The 16,479-nt window shown below is 46.7% G+C and overlaps 1 protein-coding gene across 9 annotated transcripts in view; it reads right to left on the reverse strand.

Annotated features, from left to right (window-relative positions):
- SLC2A9 (solute carrier family 2 member 9) overlaps window positions 1-16,479 on the reverse strand; it is a 233,475-nt gene that overhangs the window by 159,214 nt on the left and 57,782 nt on the right. For all 9 annotated transcript variants that reach the window (XM_059380875.1, XM_059380894.1, XM_059380884.1 and 6 more), the window contains one exon: window positions 14,322-14,482. In XM_059380875.1, coding sequence (XP_059236858.1) covers window positions 14,322-14,482 — 161 coding nt within the window. The remainder of the gene's footprint in view (window positions 1-14,321; window positions 14,483-16,479) is intronic.

Consider the following 16,479-nt stretch of genomic DNA (forward strand, 5'->3'; position numbering starts at 1 on the left):
ACACACAAAGCAGATAATCATGTCAGAAAATGGGCAGAAGACACAAACAGACACTTCTCCAATGAAGACATACAAATGGCTAACACACAACATGAAAAAATGTTCATCATCACTCTCCATCAGGGAGATTCAAATAAAAACCACATTGAGATACCACCTTACACCAGTAAGAATGGCCAAAATTAGCAAGATGGTAAATAATGTATGTTGGAGAGGATGTGGAGAAAGAGGAACCCTCTTACACTGTTGGTGGGAATACAAGTTTGTGCAGCCACTTTGGAAAACAGTGTGGAGATTCCTTAAGAAATTAAAAATAGAGCTTCCCTATGACCCTGCCATTGCACTACTGGGTATTTACCCCAAAGATACAGACGGAGTGAAAAGAAGGACCATCTCTACCCCACTGTTCATAGCAGCAATGGCCACAGTCACCAAACTGTGGAAAGAACCAAGATGCCCTTCAACAGGGGAATGGATAAGGAAGATGTGGTCCATATACACTATGGAGTATTATGCCTCCATCAGAAAGGATGAGTACCCAACTTTTGTAGCAACATGGACGGGACTGGAAGAGATCATGCTGAGTGAAATAAGTCAAGCAGAGAGAGTCAATTATCTTATGATTTCACTTATTTGTGGAGCATAACAAATAGCATGGAGGACATGGAGAGATGGAGAGGAGAAGGGAGTTGAGGGAAATTGGAAGGGGAGGTGAACCATGAGAGACTATGGACTCTGAAAAACAATCTGAGGGTTTTGATGGGGTGGGGGCTGGGAGGTTGGGTGAGCTTGGTGGCAGGTATTATGGAGGGCACGTATTGCATGGAACATTGGGTGTGGTACATAAACAATGAATTCTGGTACACTGAAAAGAAATTTTTAAAAAAGATTGTTAACTGCAAAGAGCAAGGAACAGAACTTTTTGTAGAATATGCAACAATATGTGTGAAAAAGAAGTGTGTGGGTGCACATGTATGTGTGCATGAAAAGACCAATACAAACCTTTGAAAAGATACACAAAAAAGTGGCATCACAGGTAGCCTCCAGGAAGGGGATCTGATTGGAGAGAAATGCAATGGAAACTTCCTACTTGACACTCATTTGGTCCTTTTGAAAGTTATGCCATATGAATGTATTAATTATTCAAGATATAAATACAATCTCCCTGTCAAAAAATCAATTTAAATGGATGTTATAATGAGGGGAAATTATGATTTGGCCAAGACTTAAAATAGATATTCCCCTCTAAGTTGACCTCCGTGCAGAAGGTCACAGACTCAGGCTTCAAAACGATGAATCCAAAAGCACTAATTTCTGTTATTAGTGAGACCTCAAAGCACAATGAGAGCAGGCTAGTGCCCCGGGTCTGTGCAGTACTCATGGCCCTTCCCTTCAGTCTTCGGAGGAACTGACATATCAGCCTTAAGAAGAGAGCTGGGCGGTGGTGGGAAGACCTGCAGTCTCACAGCAGCGAGGGCTTTCATGAACGTTTCCACTTGGCAAGTATTTAGTGAGTGCTAGACCTGGGGTCTACCACCGGGAGTAAGTCAGTCCCTGTCCTTGCCCTCACAGGGTTTTTAAATCTAATTAGGGACACAGAAAAATGATCTGTCACACAGAAGTCAATTAGAAGTAAAAGATACTGGGGCGCCTGGGTGGCTCAGTGGGTTAAAGCCTCTGCCTTCGGCTCAGGTCATGATCCCAGGGTCCTGGGATTGAGCCCCGCATCGGGCTCTCTGCTCAGCAGGGAGCCTGCTTCCTCCTCTCTCTCTCTGCCTGCCTCTCTGCCTACTTGTGATCTCTGTCTGTCAAATAAACAAATAAAATCTTAAAAAAAAAAAAAAAAAAGAAGTAAAAGATACTGATGCTGAGAGTGTATAAGTGGGACCTGTGCCTGTCGTTGGCCTGTCTATCCAGGGAATCCTTCCTCTGCTCTGCTGTCTCCAACGGAACTACATTTCCCAGACTCTCTGCTTCCTGCTCTCTGATAGGCCTGGCCAAAGAGGGACCTGATGTTAATCTCCCCTGGCAAAAAGAGGAGGCTGGATATCTCCCTCCCTATCTTCCTGTTCCCATAGCAGCAGGTGCATCTGCTCTGCAGCCCCAGCCTTTTTTCTGGGATGCCAGCACCCTGCTCCCCACCCCTGAGTGGGCCTGACTCATAGGCCCCAACAGTGCTGCCTCAGCCTTTTAGCCTTCCATCCCAGGCATGGCAGCAGCTTGTCTGTGAAAAAGTGATTTCCCACAAAAAGCCAAAGGGCTCTCCCTGCAGCTCCATCACAGGCCCCAGTTCTACTCCTTGAGACCTCACAACACAAAGCCCTGCAGATGCAGAGCCCAGTGTAAATCAAGTTTGTGAAGAGGTTGTTGAGAAAGGGGAGAGATGGGAGGAATGCTGAGGCCAGACTCAAGAGGATTCTTGGATGGTGAGCAAAACAGCATGTTCTGTAACCTAAAGACTGAGAAATGAAGTCAGAAATTTGATCAGAAGTCAGACATCAACTCCCATGACCCTGTTCCAGTTAAGATGGACCTCTGCTGCTAGGATGAGGGTCATGACATTTGTAGCAATAATGTTGGCATTAGTTGGTGGTTCTCAAGGCTGGCTTCTCATCACATCCACCAACAGCACATAAGAAGAGAGACTCTTCACAGACCTGTACCCCTGGGGATAAAAATATATGTTTATAAAAAATAAAAAATTAAAAAAAAAAAGAAGAAGAGAGACTCTTTGGTCCATCCCTAGAGAATCTCAATTCTTGATGCAGACTCAACAAGAGACCATCTGAAGAGTCTAGAAAGAGCATGGCTTTTACATAAATGGTCTCATTTCATTCATTTCATCTCTTATACCTGTAGCCAGCAGTACCCATGACCTGGGCAATTCACCGAGGAGGAGGTGGAGGCGTTACAAGGTGGCAGCCACCTGCGTGTGGCTAAAGCTGTCCCAGAAAGGTAGGATGCATCGGTCTCCTGCACACTGGCTGTCCACTACTGGAGAGAAACCACCCTCCACCCTACCATTCCCATACGAACATAGCTACTATGTCTTGGCCCTCATCCTTCTGCAGCCACTGCCCCTTGTGTCAGCTTCCTTTTAGAGTGAAACTCCTTAAAGGGTACTGTCTGCTCCCCTCCCCTTCTTTTCTCGTCCCACTGATTGGATCCTTGCTACCACTCTGTGGAGAATGCCTTTGTGAAGATGACCAGGAACACACTCTGACAAACACAGCTGCTGTGTACCCCCAGGACAGCCTCTCAACAGCATCTGATAGGGTTGACTGTGTACTCTTCCTGAAACACAGTCTTCTCAGGATGTCTGGGATCCCACTCTCTCCTGTTTTCTCCCTACCAGCCTCCCCTTCTCATCTCAAGGCTGGTCTGTCCTCTGCCTCCACTCCCTCCCTGGGTGATTTCACCTAGTCCTGTTGCCTTAATTGATGGCAATTCCCAACTGTATCTCTGGCCTAGAGTCATCTCAACCCAGACTGACATATCCAGCTGCCTCCTAGGCATTTCCACTTGCATGTCCAACAGGCATCTCAAGCCACGCATATTTAAAATGGAACTCCTGAATTCCCAATGCTAATCCTCCAACAAATACATCCAAACTCCTCTTTCCTCAGTCTTCCCCATCTGAGTAAATAAAGACTCCACCTTCCTAGTGGCTTACATCAAAAATCTGGGAATAATACTTCCTCTATTATTTTCCTTCTGACCTCCATGCACTCCATCACCTCTGAGCCTTGGTTTCCACACCTATAAAATGGATGTAACAGTGTCTATATTGTAAGGCTTCTGCAAGAATCAGATGATTTATGAAAAGTGTTGAGGATGGCACCTAGAACTTATTTGGTGCCTTGATAAACTAAAAAAGAAATAAAATCCATGGTGACAGGTAATATTCACTGGGTACTTGCTATGTGCCAAGGCACTATTTTAAGTGCTTTATACTCACTGGACACCCATGAGTTAGGTAATCTTGCTACCCCATTTCCACGTGAAGGAAACAGATCTAGAACTTGAGTACTTGGTCAAGCGGACATACTATTAAATGGGAGATTTACCATCCCAGTAACCCTGACACAGAGCTATCCACAGTGGCAGCTGCTATATTACTCATATCGATTTATTCTTTCAATGATCATTCATTCATTCCACTTACATTCATTCACTCAACACACATTTGAATGCGGACTGTGTGAAGAACGCCATTCTAAGGTCTGGCATATAGCTGTGAACATGCCCAAGAGCCTGCTTTTACGTTCTTTTTGATAAACAAGTAAAAAATAAAACATATGTAGCATGTCAGGTGGTGACAAGTGTTGTAGAGAAAACTAATGCAGGGAGGGGGAGGAAGTTTACACAGGGAGACATCTGGGAAGGTGACATTAAGCACAAACATTAAGCACAGAAGGAATGCAGATGAGCCATACAGATATCAGGGAGCAGCAATCTTAGTAGGGAGGTATAAAGATATGGGCTATTTTCAGGTATGCCAGTGAGGCCAGGGGGCTGGAGGCAGAGGAGGGCAGGAGAACAAGTAGTGGAATGAAGGCAGAGAGATGGGCAGGGGAGCTCATGAGGGTCTTGTATGAGCCACCATGATAACCTGGGTTCTCACCTGGAAAGAGATGGGCAGACCCTGGAAGATTCTAAGGAGAGGGATGGGATGGCTCCCTGACTGACATCTTTAATTAACAAGATCATACAGTCTTCTATGTTGTCCATGGGCTATAGAAGTCAGAGTGGAAACAGGGAGACCAGCTGGGAAGATCTGACGATGGATCACTCAAGTACTGATGGTGATTGGACCAGGATGGCAGCAGTGGGACGTGGTCAGATCCAGGTATGTTCTGAAGACAGCTGATGGGGTTTACAGATGGACTGGACAGAGGCAGAGAGAAAGAGGAGCCAAGGATGCCACAAAGTGCTTCGGACCTAGCTCATGCACTGGACATGATGGTGTATTTTGTGCTATGCAGAGAATGTTAGAATCCCATTCAGGTCTGACTTGAAATATTTGCAAACAGGGCCACACACCCTCTAAGCAAGCTCATCATATTAATATATTCTTTCCCAAAATAACCCCCAACCTGACAGTGTCCCAGTGAAGATGGAAACCTTACCTGCAAAATAATTTACGAAGTTGACTCACTGGGGTTCAGACATGGGGGTTTTAATGATTTTCCCCCCGTTTTTCCCAGGGGATGAACATGGCAACAGAAACAAGGGAGACAGGGCCATGCCTTTTCTGAGCACAGAACCCCAACTTGGACACTTGACCATCATTCTGAGCTTTCCTACAGTGCAGAATTTTCCTGTGCAGCCCAGAAGATTATCAGCTCCCAGAAGAAGGGGCCAAATACGAGGAAAAGTGATAAGGTGTTGAGGAGGGTGGAGAGTAAGTCACCTGAGAAAGGGCCAAAGGGACTCAGCACACTGAGCCTGGACAAGAGAAGGCTCAGAGAAAATGTGAGAGCTTCCACTATGTCATGCTTTAGCTCAATGCACAGGACCAAGTGGTGGAAGACACAGGGAATATTTAGGTTGGATTTAGAAAGTACTTCTGGAAAGGCCTAGTGGAATGGGGAGCCTTTGGATATATGGCTGCCACCACCCACCCTTCCAAAAATTCTTTAGCCTGGCTTAGCCTATAAACCAAGATCGTACCTTGTTTCCACCAATCCTCACCTTCCTCATGTCCACCCATTCTTGCTTACCCAGCCGGAATTCCATGATCCATCATTTTAAACATCCATATACCCTCAGCTCCTTGACCCACTGACCCAATTGCCTTCATTATACATGCTTGGCAAACTCCAACTCTGGTTAGATCCTGACCTACCTCACCCATGCACCACAGAGCTCAGCTTGGCTGGAGAAAAACTCACAACTGTGTTGACTGGTGTCACTTGAAATCCAGGAGCACTGATCTCAAGTGGGCTTTTAGGACACCTGGCAGCCATTCTGTGCTTCCCTGGATTATTCGGTCTCCTGTTCTCCTACAGGACTATTTCACACATCTTCTCTCTCTCCACATCCCTTCTCAGCTGATGACCCTGCTTTTTATGCCACCGAAAAAGCAGAAACAATCCAGAGAGGATGTCATGTGTTCCCTCCACATGCATCGACTCCCTGCTTCTGTGCACACACACTGTCTCCCCTCGTGTTCCTATGGATGTACCTTCCCTGTTCTCATCTAAGGCTGACCCCTCCAGTTACTGACCAGTTCCCCTGTCCCTCTCAGCTGCACAAAAGTAGCTTCAGCAAGTTTCATCTCTTGCTCCTGACTACCGATTTCCCCCTGTGCTGGAACAACTCATTTACACCCTGCTGTAGCTCCCATCTTAGAAGGAAACTATACTCATCTAGACTCATTGTCTCAAGTTATTCTTCTCTCTTAAACCCACTCCAGTGTTGGTCTTCCCCATCATGCCTTTGGAACACCCTTTCACATTGCCAAATCCATCAACCTCAGCTCAGGCCGGGTTTTCATTTCTCAGCAGCTCTGAACACAGGGGATCAACACTTCCTTCCTTCACATGTTTTCCAGCCCTCATGCAGCAGTGGGTCTGTTCCTTCCTCACTGGCTGATCCTTATCATCTTCCCAACCCTCTCAGTGTTGGAGGGCTCCTGGTCTCAGCCCCTGAGCCCATTCCTTTGGCCTCCATACACTTCCTAGGTGATCTCATTTCCCGGCTTTCAGTGTCACCTATGTACTGATGACACCCAGACATACATCCAAGCTCTGCACTCCTCTCTGAGGGCGAGATCCATATATCTAACCACTTGCTGCATGTCTTCACAAGGGTGTCTAACAGGCAATTCACGGTGAATATACCTAAAACTGAGTTCCTAACATTGTTCTTCCTTTGCCCTCAAAAACCCCTATTCCTCACATGGGCTTCCCTACCTCAAAACAAAACAAACAAACGAAAAACCCAAACCAAAACAACACACCACAATCCTTGCAGATGCTCAGGCCAAAAACGTTAGCATTATTTTTTACTTCTCTGTTTTCACTCCCCACATATCATACGTCAGTAAGGTCTGTTTTCTCTACTTCCAAAATATGTCCCAAATGCATAAAATTCTTTCTGCCTTTCACTGTGTCTTGTTACACACCTGGTGACGCCTGGATGATGGCACAATGCTCCTAACTGGCCTCCCCAGATGCACTGATAACAGCAAGCCTTTCAAACTGCAAGGCAGACCCACTCTTAAAACACTCCAGTAACTTCCCGTCTTACTCAGAGTAAAAGCCAAAGTCCCAACTCTGCCCCACAAGGCCGTCTGGATCCAATCTCAGTGACCTCCCCAGCTTCAGTTTCTACTCATTGACTTGGCCCCAGCCACACTGACATCCTGTCTTACCTCCAAGGAAGCTGAGCCTGTTCACCCCCCAGGATATTTACGCTTACTGCTCCCTCTGCCAAGAGACCTGTGACCCCAGGGACTTTATTCCCTTTGTTCACCCCTGAGTGCTTGGCACATAGCAAGTGCTCAATAAATACTTTCTGGGAAAATAAGTGCATGAATGAATGAAAGTACGCAAGCAGGAGAAAAGCGGCCACCTTGGGAAGTAATAGTAGAAAACCCCTCAAGCATCAAGCATTCCTTCATGAGTTCTTCCATCTATCCAACAAATGTTTATTGCTTGCCTAGCATGTACCAGCTTCTGCACCATGTGGGCTCATATATACACACGTTTCCTGCATCAAGGAGCTCCCCTTGCAGGGAAACGACATAAATGTAATTAAGTGGTAACAGCATAAAATGCTAAGTTATGTGACAGAGGAAAAGAGAAAGTCCTATGTGAGCCCAGAGGAGGCCAGTGTTTGGTTCTAACAGATGTGTGGTGGGCAGTGTGGGGCAGGAGTGACTATTTGTTGAGTTTTAACTGTCATTTCCAGCTCGTGCATCAGTAATGCCAAATGGGTCCTGTCCACAATCAGACAAACAGATGCTGCGGAAACAACTTGTAGCAAAGTTGCTGCACGTTTGGGGTTGGCTGACTCCCTGTTTTAGATGTTGGACTGCTGCCTTCCTGAAGTCCACGTCCGCCAGGCCAGTCTTTTTCTGCATCATCTGCCTTGAACCCCAGGATGGCTTTCTTCTCCCAGAGTCCTTGCCACCCTCACAGTGCATGGCAAGCCTCTGAGGCTGGCAGAATGGAGGTGGAGTATCAGGAGTCCCAGTGGGGACCTGTCCCTCAGCTCTCCCCCTCATCTCCTGCTTTGTGTCTGTGGCTGCTCAAGACTCCCAGCTGGCCCTTCTCCAGAAGACTGCCTACCCCAGATGACGTCCCCTCCTCCAGAGCAGCCTGCAGCCACTGACTGGAGAGTGCTGGGAGGAGAATGTGGCCCCAGGTGGGAGAGCTCCAGGGTATGATTCATGCTCTAGACCCCTGCAGGCCGGCCAAGGCCAGACTGGATCAGAGAGCACAGACTGTCTTCGCTCTCTTCCCCCTTTTCTCTCTTCTGCTTCTATCACCTTCAAGGGAATTTCTGAAGAGCTCTCCCTCCACAAAACATATCATCCCCTTGCAGGCTCTGCTCCTGGAACTAGCTTTCCTAAGACAATCCCAGCCTGAAAGAGGAGACGGTCAGCAACCTGTGTGTCTGTTCTATTATGGATTGAACCGTGTGCCAATTCCTCTTAAAGCCCTAACCCCTACCCGATGACTGTATCTGGAAATTGGGCATTCACAGGGTAATTATGGTCCTAAAGATGGGGTCCTAATCCGATGGGACCAGGGTCCTTATAAGAAGAACAGACACCAGAGGTGCTCTCACATAGGAAAAGAGGCCATGTGAGGACACCATGAGAAAGTGTCCTCACAGGGAGGACACCTCAGGAGCAGCCAATCCCACTGCCGTCTTCATCTTGGATTTGCAGCCTCTCCAACTGTACCCTGCGGGTTCCTCCAGCAAGCATCTAAAGAGCTAATGTTCTTTCTCATTCCCATAAAGTAAAAACGCACTTTAAAATCTCAAAGTAGGGGCACCTGGGTTGCTCAGTGGATTAAGCCTCTGCCTTCAGCTCAGGTCATGATCCCAGGGTCCTGGGATCGAGCCCTGCATCAGGCTCTCTGCTCAGCGGGGAGCCTGCTTCCTCCTCTCTCTCTCTCTCTCTCTCTCTGCCTGCCCCTCTGCCTACTTGTGATCTCAGTCTGTCAAATAAATAAATAAAATCTTTAAAAAAATAAAATAAAATCTTGAAGTAGAACAAGAAGAGAAAAATAACACTTTTGAGAACCTGCTATTTGCCTGGCATGATGTATGGGAGACTGGTTGTTACTGCTTGTTCAATCTCATCACCCTTCTTCTGGTGGGAGTCCCCTGGATTTCCTCTAAGAAACATTCCCGTCCTCACTTTATGTCACAACCCCACCCCACTGTGGCTCCAGGAATGGGCACATGGTACAGTAATTTTAAATTAAGTTCTGAATGCTACTTACCAGGATTTCTCAACCTGGGAACTATTAACATTTGGGGCCAGAAAATTCTCTGTGTTGGGGGGGTGGGGGCTGTTCTGGGCATTGCAGGATGCTCAGCTCAGCCTCCTTGGCCTCTGCTAGGTGCTGGTAGCACCCCCTAGCTGTGACAACCAGAAACACCTCTCAATATTGTCAAATGTCCCTGGCAGGGGCAAAACTGGCCCTGGTTGAGAAGCTCCAAGGGTATGCAACCTCACACAAGTAGATGAGATGCAGGCCTGGGACTTTACTAAAATTCCTGGCAGGAGAAGCCTGTGTTGGGGATGCTGAGCAGGAGCAGTGTCACCCTGGGCTGCCGGGGCCATCTTGCCCTCACCGGGGAGAGAGCACCTGGAGAGAGCACCTATACTTGAAGCCAACACAGAGCAAGGCAGAGCTGAGACAGAGAAAACAGACAGGTGGATTCAGCTGAGCTATATTCCAGTTGCGTGAGCCAATTAGTTCCATCTGGGCCCGAGCCAGACTGGTTGGGATTCCTGTCACAGGTGTGAGTGACATGACGCATTTTGTAAATAGTATCTCCTGCCGCCCTCCCAAGCCATCCCCGTAGGGGGGGCTTGCTTACCTGGACTTTACAGATTTAAAACTGAAAGGGGCACAAGCTGCCTATTCTTGCATCTCTACTCCCCCCTCCGCAGGTGCTGCCATGACGTGCCGTTTGTCGCTGAGACCCACGTACCGGTCACAGTGTCTGACTCCCAGTCAGTGTTCAAAAATATTTGCTGGGTGGACGAATGTGGTTATGCAGCTTGCTCAAGAAGATGCCTGAGCTGGTGGTGGGTATTATGGAGGGTACGTATTGCATGGAGCCCTGGGTGTGGTGCATAAACAATGAATTCTGACACATTGAGAAGAAATTTAAAAAATAAAAAAATTTTAAAAAAAGAAAATTAAAAATAGGGATTCCCTATGACCCCGCAATTGCACTACTGGGTATTTACCCCAAAGATACAGATGTAGCGAAAAGAAGAGCCATCTGTACGCCAATGTTCATAGCAGCAAAGGCCACAGTCACCAAACTGTGGAAAGAACCAAGATGCCCTTCAACAGGGGAATGGATAAGAAAGATGTGGTCCATATACACTATGGAGTATTATGCCTCCATCAGAAAGGATGAGTACCCAACTTTTGTATCAACATGAACGGGACTGGAAGAGATTATGCTGAGTGAAATAAGTCAAGCAGTGAGAGTCAATTATCATATGGTTTCACTTATTTGTGGAGCACAAGGAATAACACGGAGGACATGGGGAGATGGAGAAGAGAAGTGAGTTGGAGGAAATCAGAGGGGGAGACGAGCCATGAGAGCCTGTGGACACTGAAAAACAATCTGAGGATTTTGGAGGGGTGGGGAGTGGGAGGTTGGGTGAGCCTGGTGGTAGGTATTATGGAGGGCATGTATTGCATGGAACACTGGGTGTAGTACATAAACAATGAATTCTGGTACACTGAAAAGAAATTTAAAAATTAATTAATTTTTTAAAAAGATGCCCAAGGACCCAATTTCAAAGCCCAAGTGAATTTCCCTCTGTTTTTTGCACATTTCCTCTGCTCTGCTCTAAAGGGAAAAACTAGATCCATTAGCATCAAGGAGGCAAACTTCAGTGCGACTGGAAGAACATATTCACAGCCAGCTCTGTCAAATGATGGGTTCATGGGCTGTAGGAGGATCGTGCAAGGATGGGGACAAGGATGACAATGACACTAGGCAACATAAAGTGGGCACTGACACACCATGTCAACCACTGGGATGAGTGCTTTATACCCACCATCTCATTTCATCTTCATGACAACCCTCGGACAGGCCATTGCTGTATCTTCCTTTTGCTATTAACTAAGCCAAGCTTGGAGAACTTGAGTAACTCATACATGGCACCAACCTCTAGCCAGCATCCATGTGCCAACATGGTCACCAACCTAACTCATGAGGGAAAGAGGGCTCTGTCACTAGAGCCAGGTGGCAGGAGATAGGTGACCCCAAAAAAGTGGAGGGATTCAACCAGAATTCTCCAAGCCAAAGACTCCAGGAGACAAGGAACTTGTACCCGCAAGAGAGATAAATTCAGCATGTCCTAGCAAGGAATAGCTCCCTACGGGACCTGCCAGGGACCAGACCCACCTGACTCCAAGGACCCCCAACTGCACCTAAATTTTCTCCCACCAGTCTCAAGTTTGAGCCCCTACTGTGGGACCCCATCCCAACCTTGCACATTAAGCCCAGCCTCTTCTTTCTCCCCAACATCCCCTGCCCAGGGAGACAATGAGGCATCAAGAAGTAGTTTCAATAGACACCACATGATAGGAAAGTCACAGGCTCTGGTCAAACAGACCGGATCTGAATCTCAGGTCAACCTTGTTCTCTGTCACCTCAGGCAAGTTGCTAGGCCTCTAAGGGCCTCAGATTCATCACCTGTAGAATAGGGACAACAATACAGAGTTGCAGAAGTGAGGAAGTATGGAATGTCAAGCACTGCTATGCAGCAAGGAGTGAATAAATGGCAGCAGACTTCTTTGGGTTTTGCTCCTTTTCCTCCCAACAGAGTTCCTACTCAAGCTGAGACTTCATCTCAGTTCAACCTTTATTCCTGTGATGATGAAAAAAAGGAACTGGCAGCTGGCCAGGGCATAAGGACCAACACCTTTTGATAGAATCTCTCTCCAGCCTAGAACTCCTCCTTCACTTAGAAAAGCACTTTCTTTGAAACCTACTCTCTATTTTCCATTCCTTCCATTTTTGTTTTTGCACCATGCTGCTGGAAGTGGCAAAGCCGCTTTCATTGCCTTCATTTTACATGGGGGAAGGTGCTGGATGAGAGGTGAGGGGGCAAAGTCCCACATCACACACCTGGCAAGCTGGGGCATCAGGACTTGCTGGGCTACAGCATCCTGACCCCAACTACAGTGTGGCTGTCCCTGTACCATCCACTTGGGTTCAGAGACTCCTTAGGGGGCAGCCTGGGGGTGTAATTGCCATGGCCAGATACTAGGCAGGTGTATGTGACAGGCCATAACTCCAGGGGCCAGGGGTGACTCTATCCAACTAGAATAGGTCAGAGGACTGGGGCTTAGTAACAGTACCTCATGGATCCTGGTTGTGGAGGCTGATCAGAGGGCCAGCTAGTCACCTCCCTGTGGTCAAACGGTCACAGATTTTATAGTACCACTGCCAGCAGAGCCCTACTCAGGATTTGCTTGGCACAGTGGAAGGGGTACCAGGCTGTATAGCTGGGTCCAACCTGAGCTCAGGCACCGTGTAAGCTCTCAACTCCAAGCCGCATCCAAGACCTCAGGCAGTGGAACAAATAAAAGACAGTGTGTGTGTGTGTGTGTGTGTGTGTGTGTGTGTGTGTGTGCCTGGAACACTGGGGGACATCAGCAAATGGCAGCCCTCATTCCACTATGCAATAGCTGTATTTCTCTGGAGGGCAGAGTTCCCACAAGTTACCACCTGGAAGTGGCCTTAGGGTCAAGGTAGATGTCAGCACCTCCCCTGCCTCACTGGGGGATGGCATGAGCATGATATGCATGTTTTCAGGATGGCTTCCTGCCCCAGCCTCACGAGAGCCTGCTCTGAAACACCATCAGCTCTAACTTGCTCCTTGCTGGGCATGTGAGGCCGAGGGTAAAGGAAGGGGTAGCGACTTTTTAAATAGTGCTTCTGTAGCCCTGAGGAGTGGAAAGATTTTCTGGGGTCTGCTGAATCTCCTTTCCAGTTCAGGTCACTGCAATATGGAGAGCTGGGGAGCACCTGCTATGTGAGGGTATCTGGAGGGTGAGGAGGAGGACAGCAAGCCATTTGGTAAGTAAGAGTACCTTCTACTTAGTGGATTCCTGTTAACGGGCTCTTCTCCCTCTACTCACTTTCTCTGGTCCCTGTAACATTTTCTGCAGGCACTTTATAGAGGAGGAAATTGAGTTTCAAATACATTAAAGGACTTGGCCAAAGGCACACGACTGGAGAGTGGAAGGCTCATGAGTCAAGTTCAGGCACAAATGCTGCAGAGACTCTACTTTTCCCTTAACACCTCAAAATCCCCCAGGAAGTTCCAAGTGAAGATGGAGAGAAAGTGTCTGGGGAAATGTACTGATAATCAGTTCGATCTCAGAGAAGTCTTCAGGACAGAAAGAAGTGAGAAATGAAACTGAGGAGGTAAACTGGACCTGACTAGAGAGGACCCAGGTGGGAAATTTCAACATGAAATGTTTGACACTCGCTGCAGCTGTACTTGCAATACAAAAGGTCTGAAAAAACTCAATGTCCATGCATGGGAGATTGGTGTAGTAAGTTATCATTCAGTCATATAACAAAACACTGTCCTATAAGGACTTACCTGGAACAATCGCTAAGACACTCTGCTGACCCTTCTGCATCTGCCCCTGCAGCCAGATCCATCTCCTCCCTCCCTGTCCCGCTCTGAGTGCTGGGAGCTGGTCCTCCCCGAGCAGGCTCCTGGTGTTTCTGGTTATTACTAGGGTTTGACCAATGATGGGCACTGGTGGTAGGTTGGATGGTGGGGGAAGAGACAAGGCAGGATATTTCTCCCCTACTCCCTCCCTGTTCAGACAATGCGGCCTGACATAGCCCAGTTCACACAGCCCTCACAACCTCAGCTCCTGCTTGTCGGCCTTGTCCATGGTCTTCACTCCTCCCTGACCTCGGGAGCCCTATCTCCTCCCCTTGCTTTTCTGGCATCATTAAAATCTCTCCAGCTGAACTGTTTAAATGGAATTCTGTTGCCTTCTGGGACCTTCACTATGATACAGACATATTATAAATACCACAGAGAGGATCCCCAAGCAAAGACAGCCCCCACTAACCTCCCAAGAACTTTTCCGATCAGCTTCACCATTAAAGTCCCCACGAGGCCACCAATGGCGAATATGGACACCGTCACAGACCAGAGTAGAGTCAGAGTATCTGGGTCTATAGGATGCCCATGCCTTCTTTCCCACGATTCATTGTAGAAGGACTTGATGTACTGAAAACAAAGAATAAACCATGTTATTCCATCCTGATGCTTGAAACCAACCAGTAGGTAAAGAAAAACAGCTTTTATAGAGCATTTTCTGCAGACTAGGCATTTGGCTAAGTTCTGTTTGAGCTTTATTCCATTGAATCCTTCTAACAAATTTTGTGGATGGGCCCTATTTTGCCTCATTTTGCAGATAGGGAAACTGAAGCTCAGAGAGACAAAATGACTTGCTCTCTAAGTGGCAAACCTGGAAGTCAAACTCAAATCTGACCCCAAACCCAGGGTAACCACTTATACCCAAGCTTCTCCAACTCTGGCACACAGCAGAACCAACGGAAAATGTGTTAAAAATGCACATATCCGATATAACAGAAAGTCTTTCCCACCTTGAGGTAGGCAAAGGCACACCATAAAACAAAAACAAAATATTCTTTTGGGTTTCAGCAACATTAAAGTGTTTATTTTTCAAAAGATACCTTGAAAAAATGAAAAGACAAGCCACAGACTGAGAAAATGCATTCACAACACATATACTATAAAGGACTTATATCCACAATACATAAAGAATTCAATACGACAAACAACCCAATTAAATGAGCAAAGGACTTGAACAGACTCCAAAGAAAATCCAAATGACCATTAAGTTAATGTCATGATGCTCAATGTCATTAGTCAACAGGCAAATGCAAATTAAAACCATAACAAGATACCACGTGGCATTGTCCAGCTCCCCACTGTTGTCAGTCCTGATTTGATGGGTTTGTGATGGTGACTGGGTGATTCTGATGTGCAACGAAGACTGAGGTCATGGCATTAAGCTCCTCAAGGGAGCTCCATCCCCAAGATGCTCAGTTATCTACTGATATGGGACATGGGCCCACAAACCTTTCCAGAGCTATATATGACACTCAAGAATAAGCATAGGTTCCAGAGACACATATCTGAGCTTGAATCCCAGCACAACAATTTCCTAATGATTTAAACCAGCCTGGACCTCTGCTTCCTCATCTGCAAAATGGGAATCTCATCTGCAAAATGGGAATGATGTCTCAGGGCTGTTATGAGGGTCACAGTAGAGTTTGGAGCAGTGGCCAGTGCCTGGGTGAAGCTCACACAATCTCCAGGAGGGTAAAAACTAACAGGTATGGTAAGACCAAGTAGTGATCAGCAGTGTACGCTCCTGCGCTGTTTAATTTGTATAACTGTCTTGGAAAACAGTTCGGCATCAGCTAGTAAAGTTGAAGATGCCCTAAACCTACAGCCCAGCAAATTTATTTCTAGAAAATTCCTCTTAAAAAATTCCTCTTTTTCACCTGTCCTAGGACATATCTACTCAAAATTCCATGTAGCATTGCTTACAACACCCCTAAATGGGAAACAACCCAGACGCTCACCCACAGTAGAACAGATAAATTGTGGAATAGTCATCAAATGAAAAACACTAGCACCACAAACATGAATGAGTTACAGCAATGTGCAAATACACATATAATAAAATCTCACACAAAATAGCATTGAACAAAATAAGCCAGAAACAAAAGAATACATATAGTATGATACCATATGTAAATTCAAAAATATGCAAATATAGATGTTTGTGGGGAATTACAAATAGATTGTAAAACCACAAAGGAAAACAAAGAATTATTGCAAATGTCAGGGCAGTGGTTACTTCTGGTGGGGGGGGGGGGGTTGGTGGAAGAAATGATCTGGGTGAGACATCTGGCAGAATCCTCTGTTCTTAATCTTCTTATATTTAGCAGGGTGCTAGATTTATAATCGTTCTTTGATGGGTTGAACTGTGTCTTCCCTCAAAATTAATAGGTTGAGTCCTAACCCACAGTGCCTCAAACTGTGAGGTATTTTGAGAGAGTCCTTACAGAGGTCATCAAGTTAAAACGAGGTCATTAGGGTGGACCTGGTCCAAAATGACTAGCATCCTTACAAAAGGGGGAGACGTGGACACAGCGGCCCGGGCAGAGGGAAGACCATGTGAAGAAGCA

The sequence above is a fragment of the Mustela nigripes genome, chromosome 1 (assembly GCF_022355385.1).
Source record: "Mustela nigripes isolate SB6536 chromosome 1, MUSNIG.SB6536, whole genome shotgun sequence".
Classification (NCBI taxonomy): Eukaryota; Metazoa; Chordata; class Mammalia; order Carnivora; family Mustelidae; genus Mustela; species Mustela nigripes.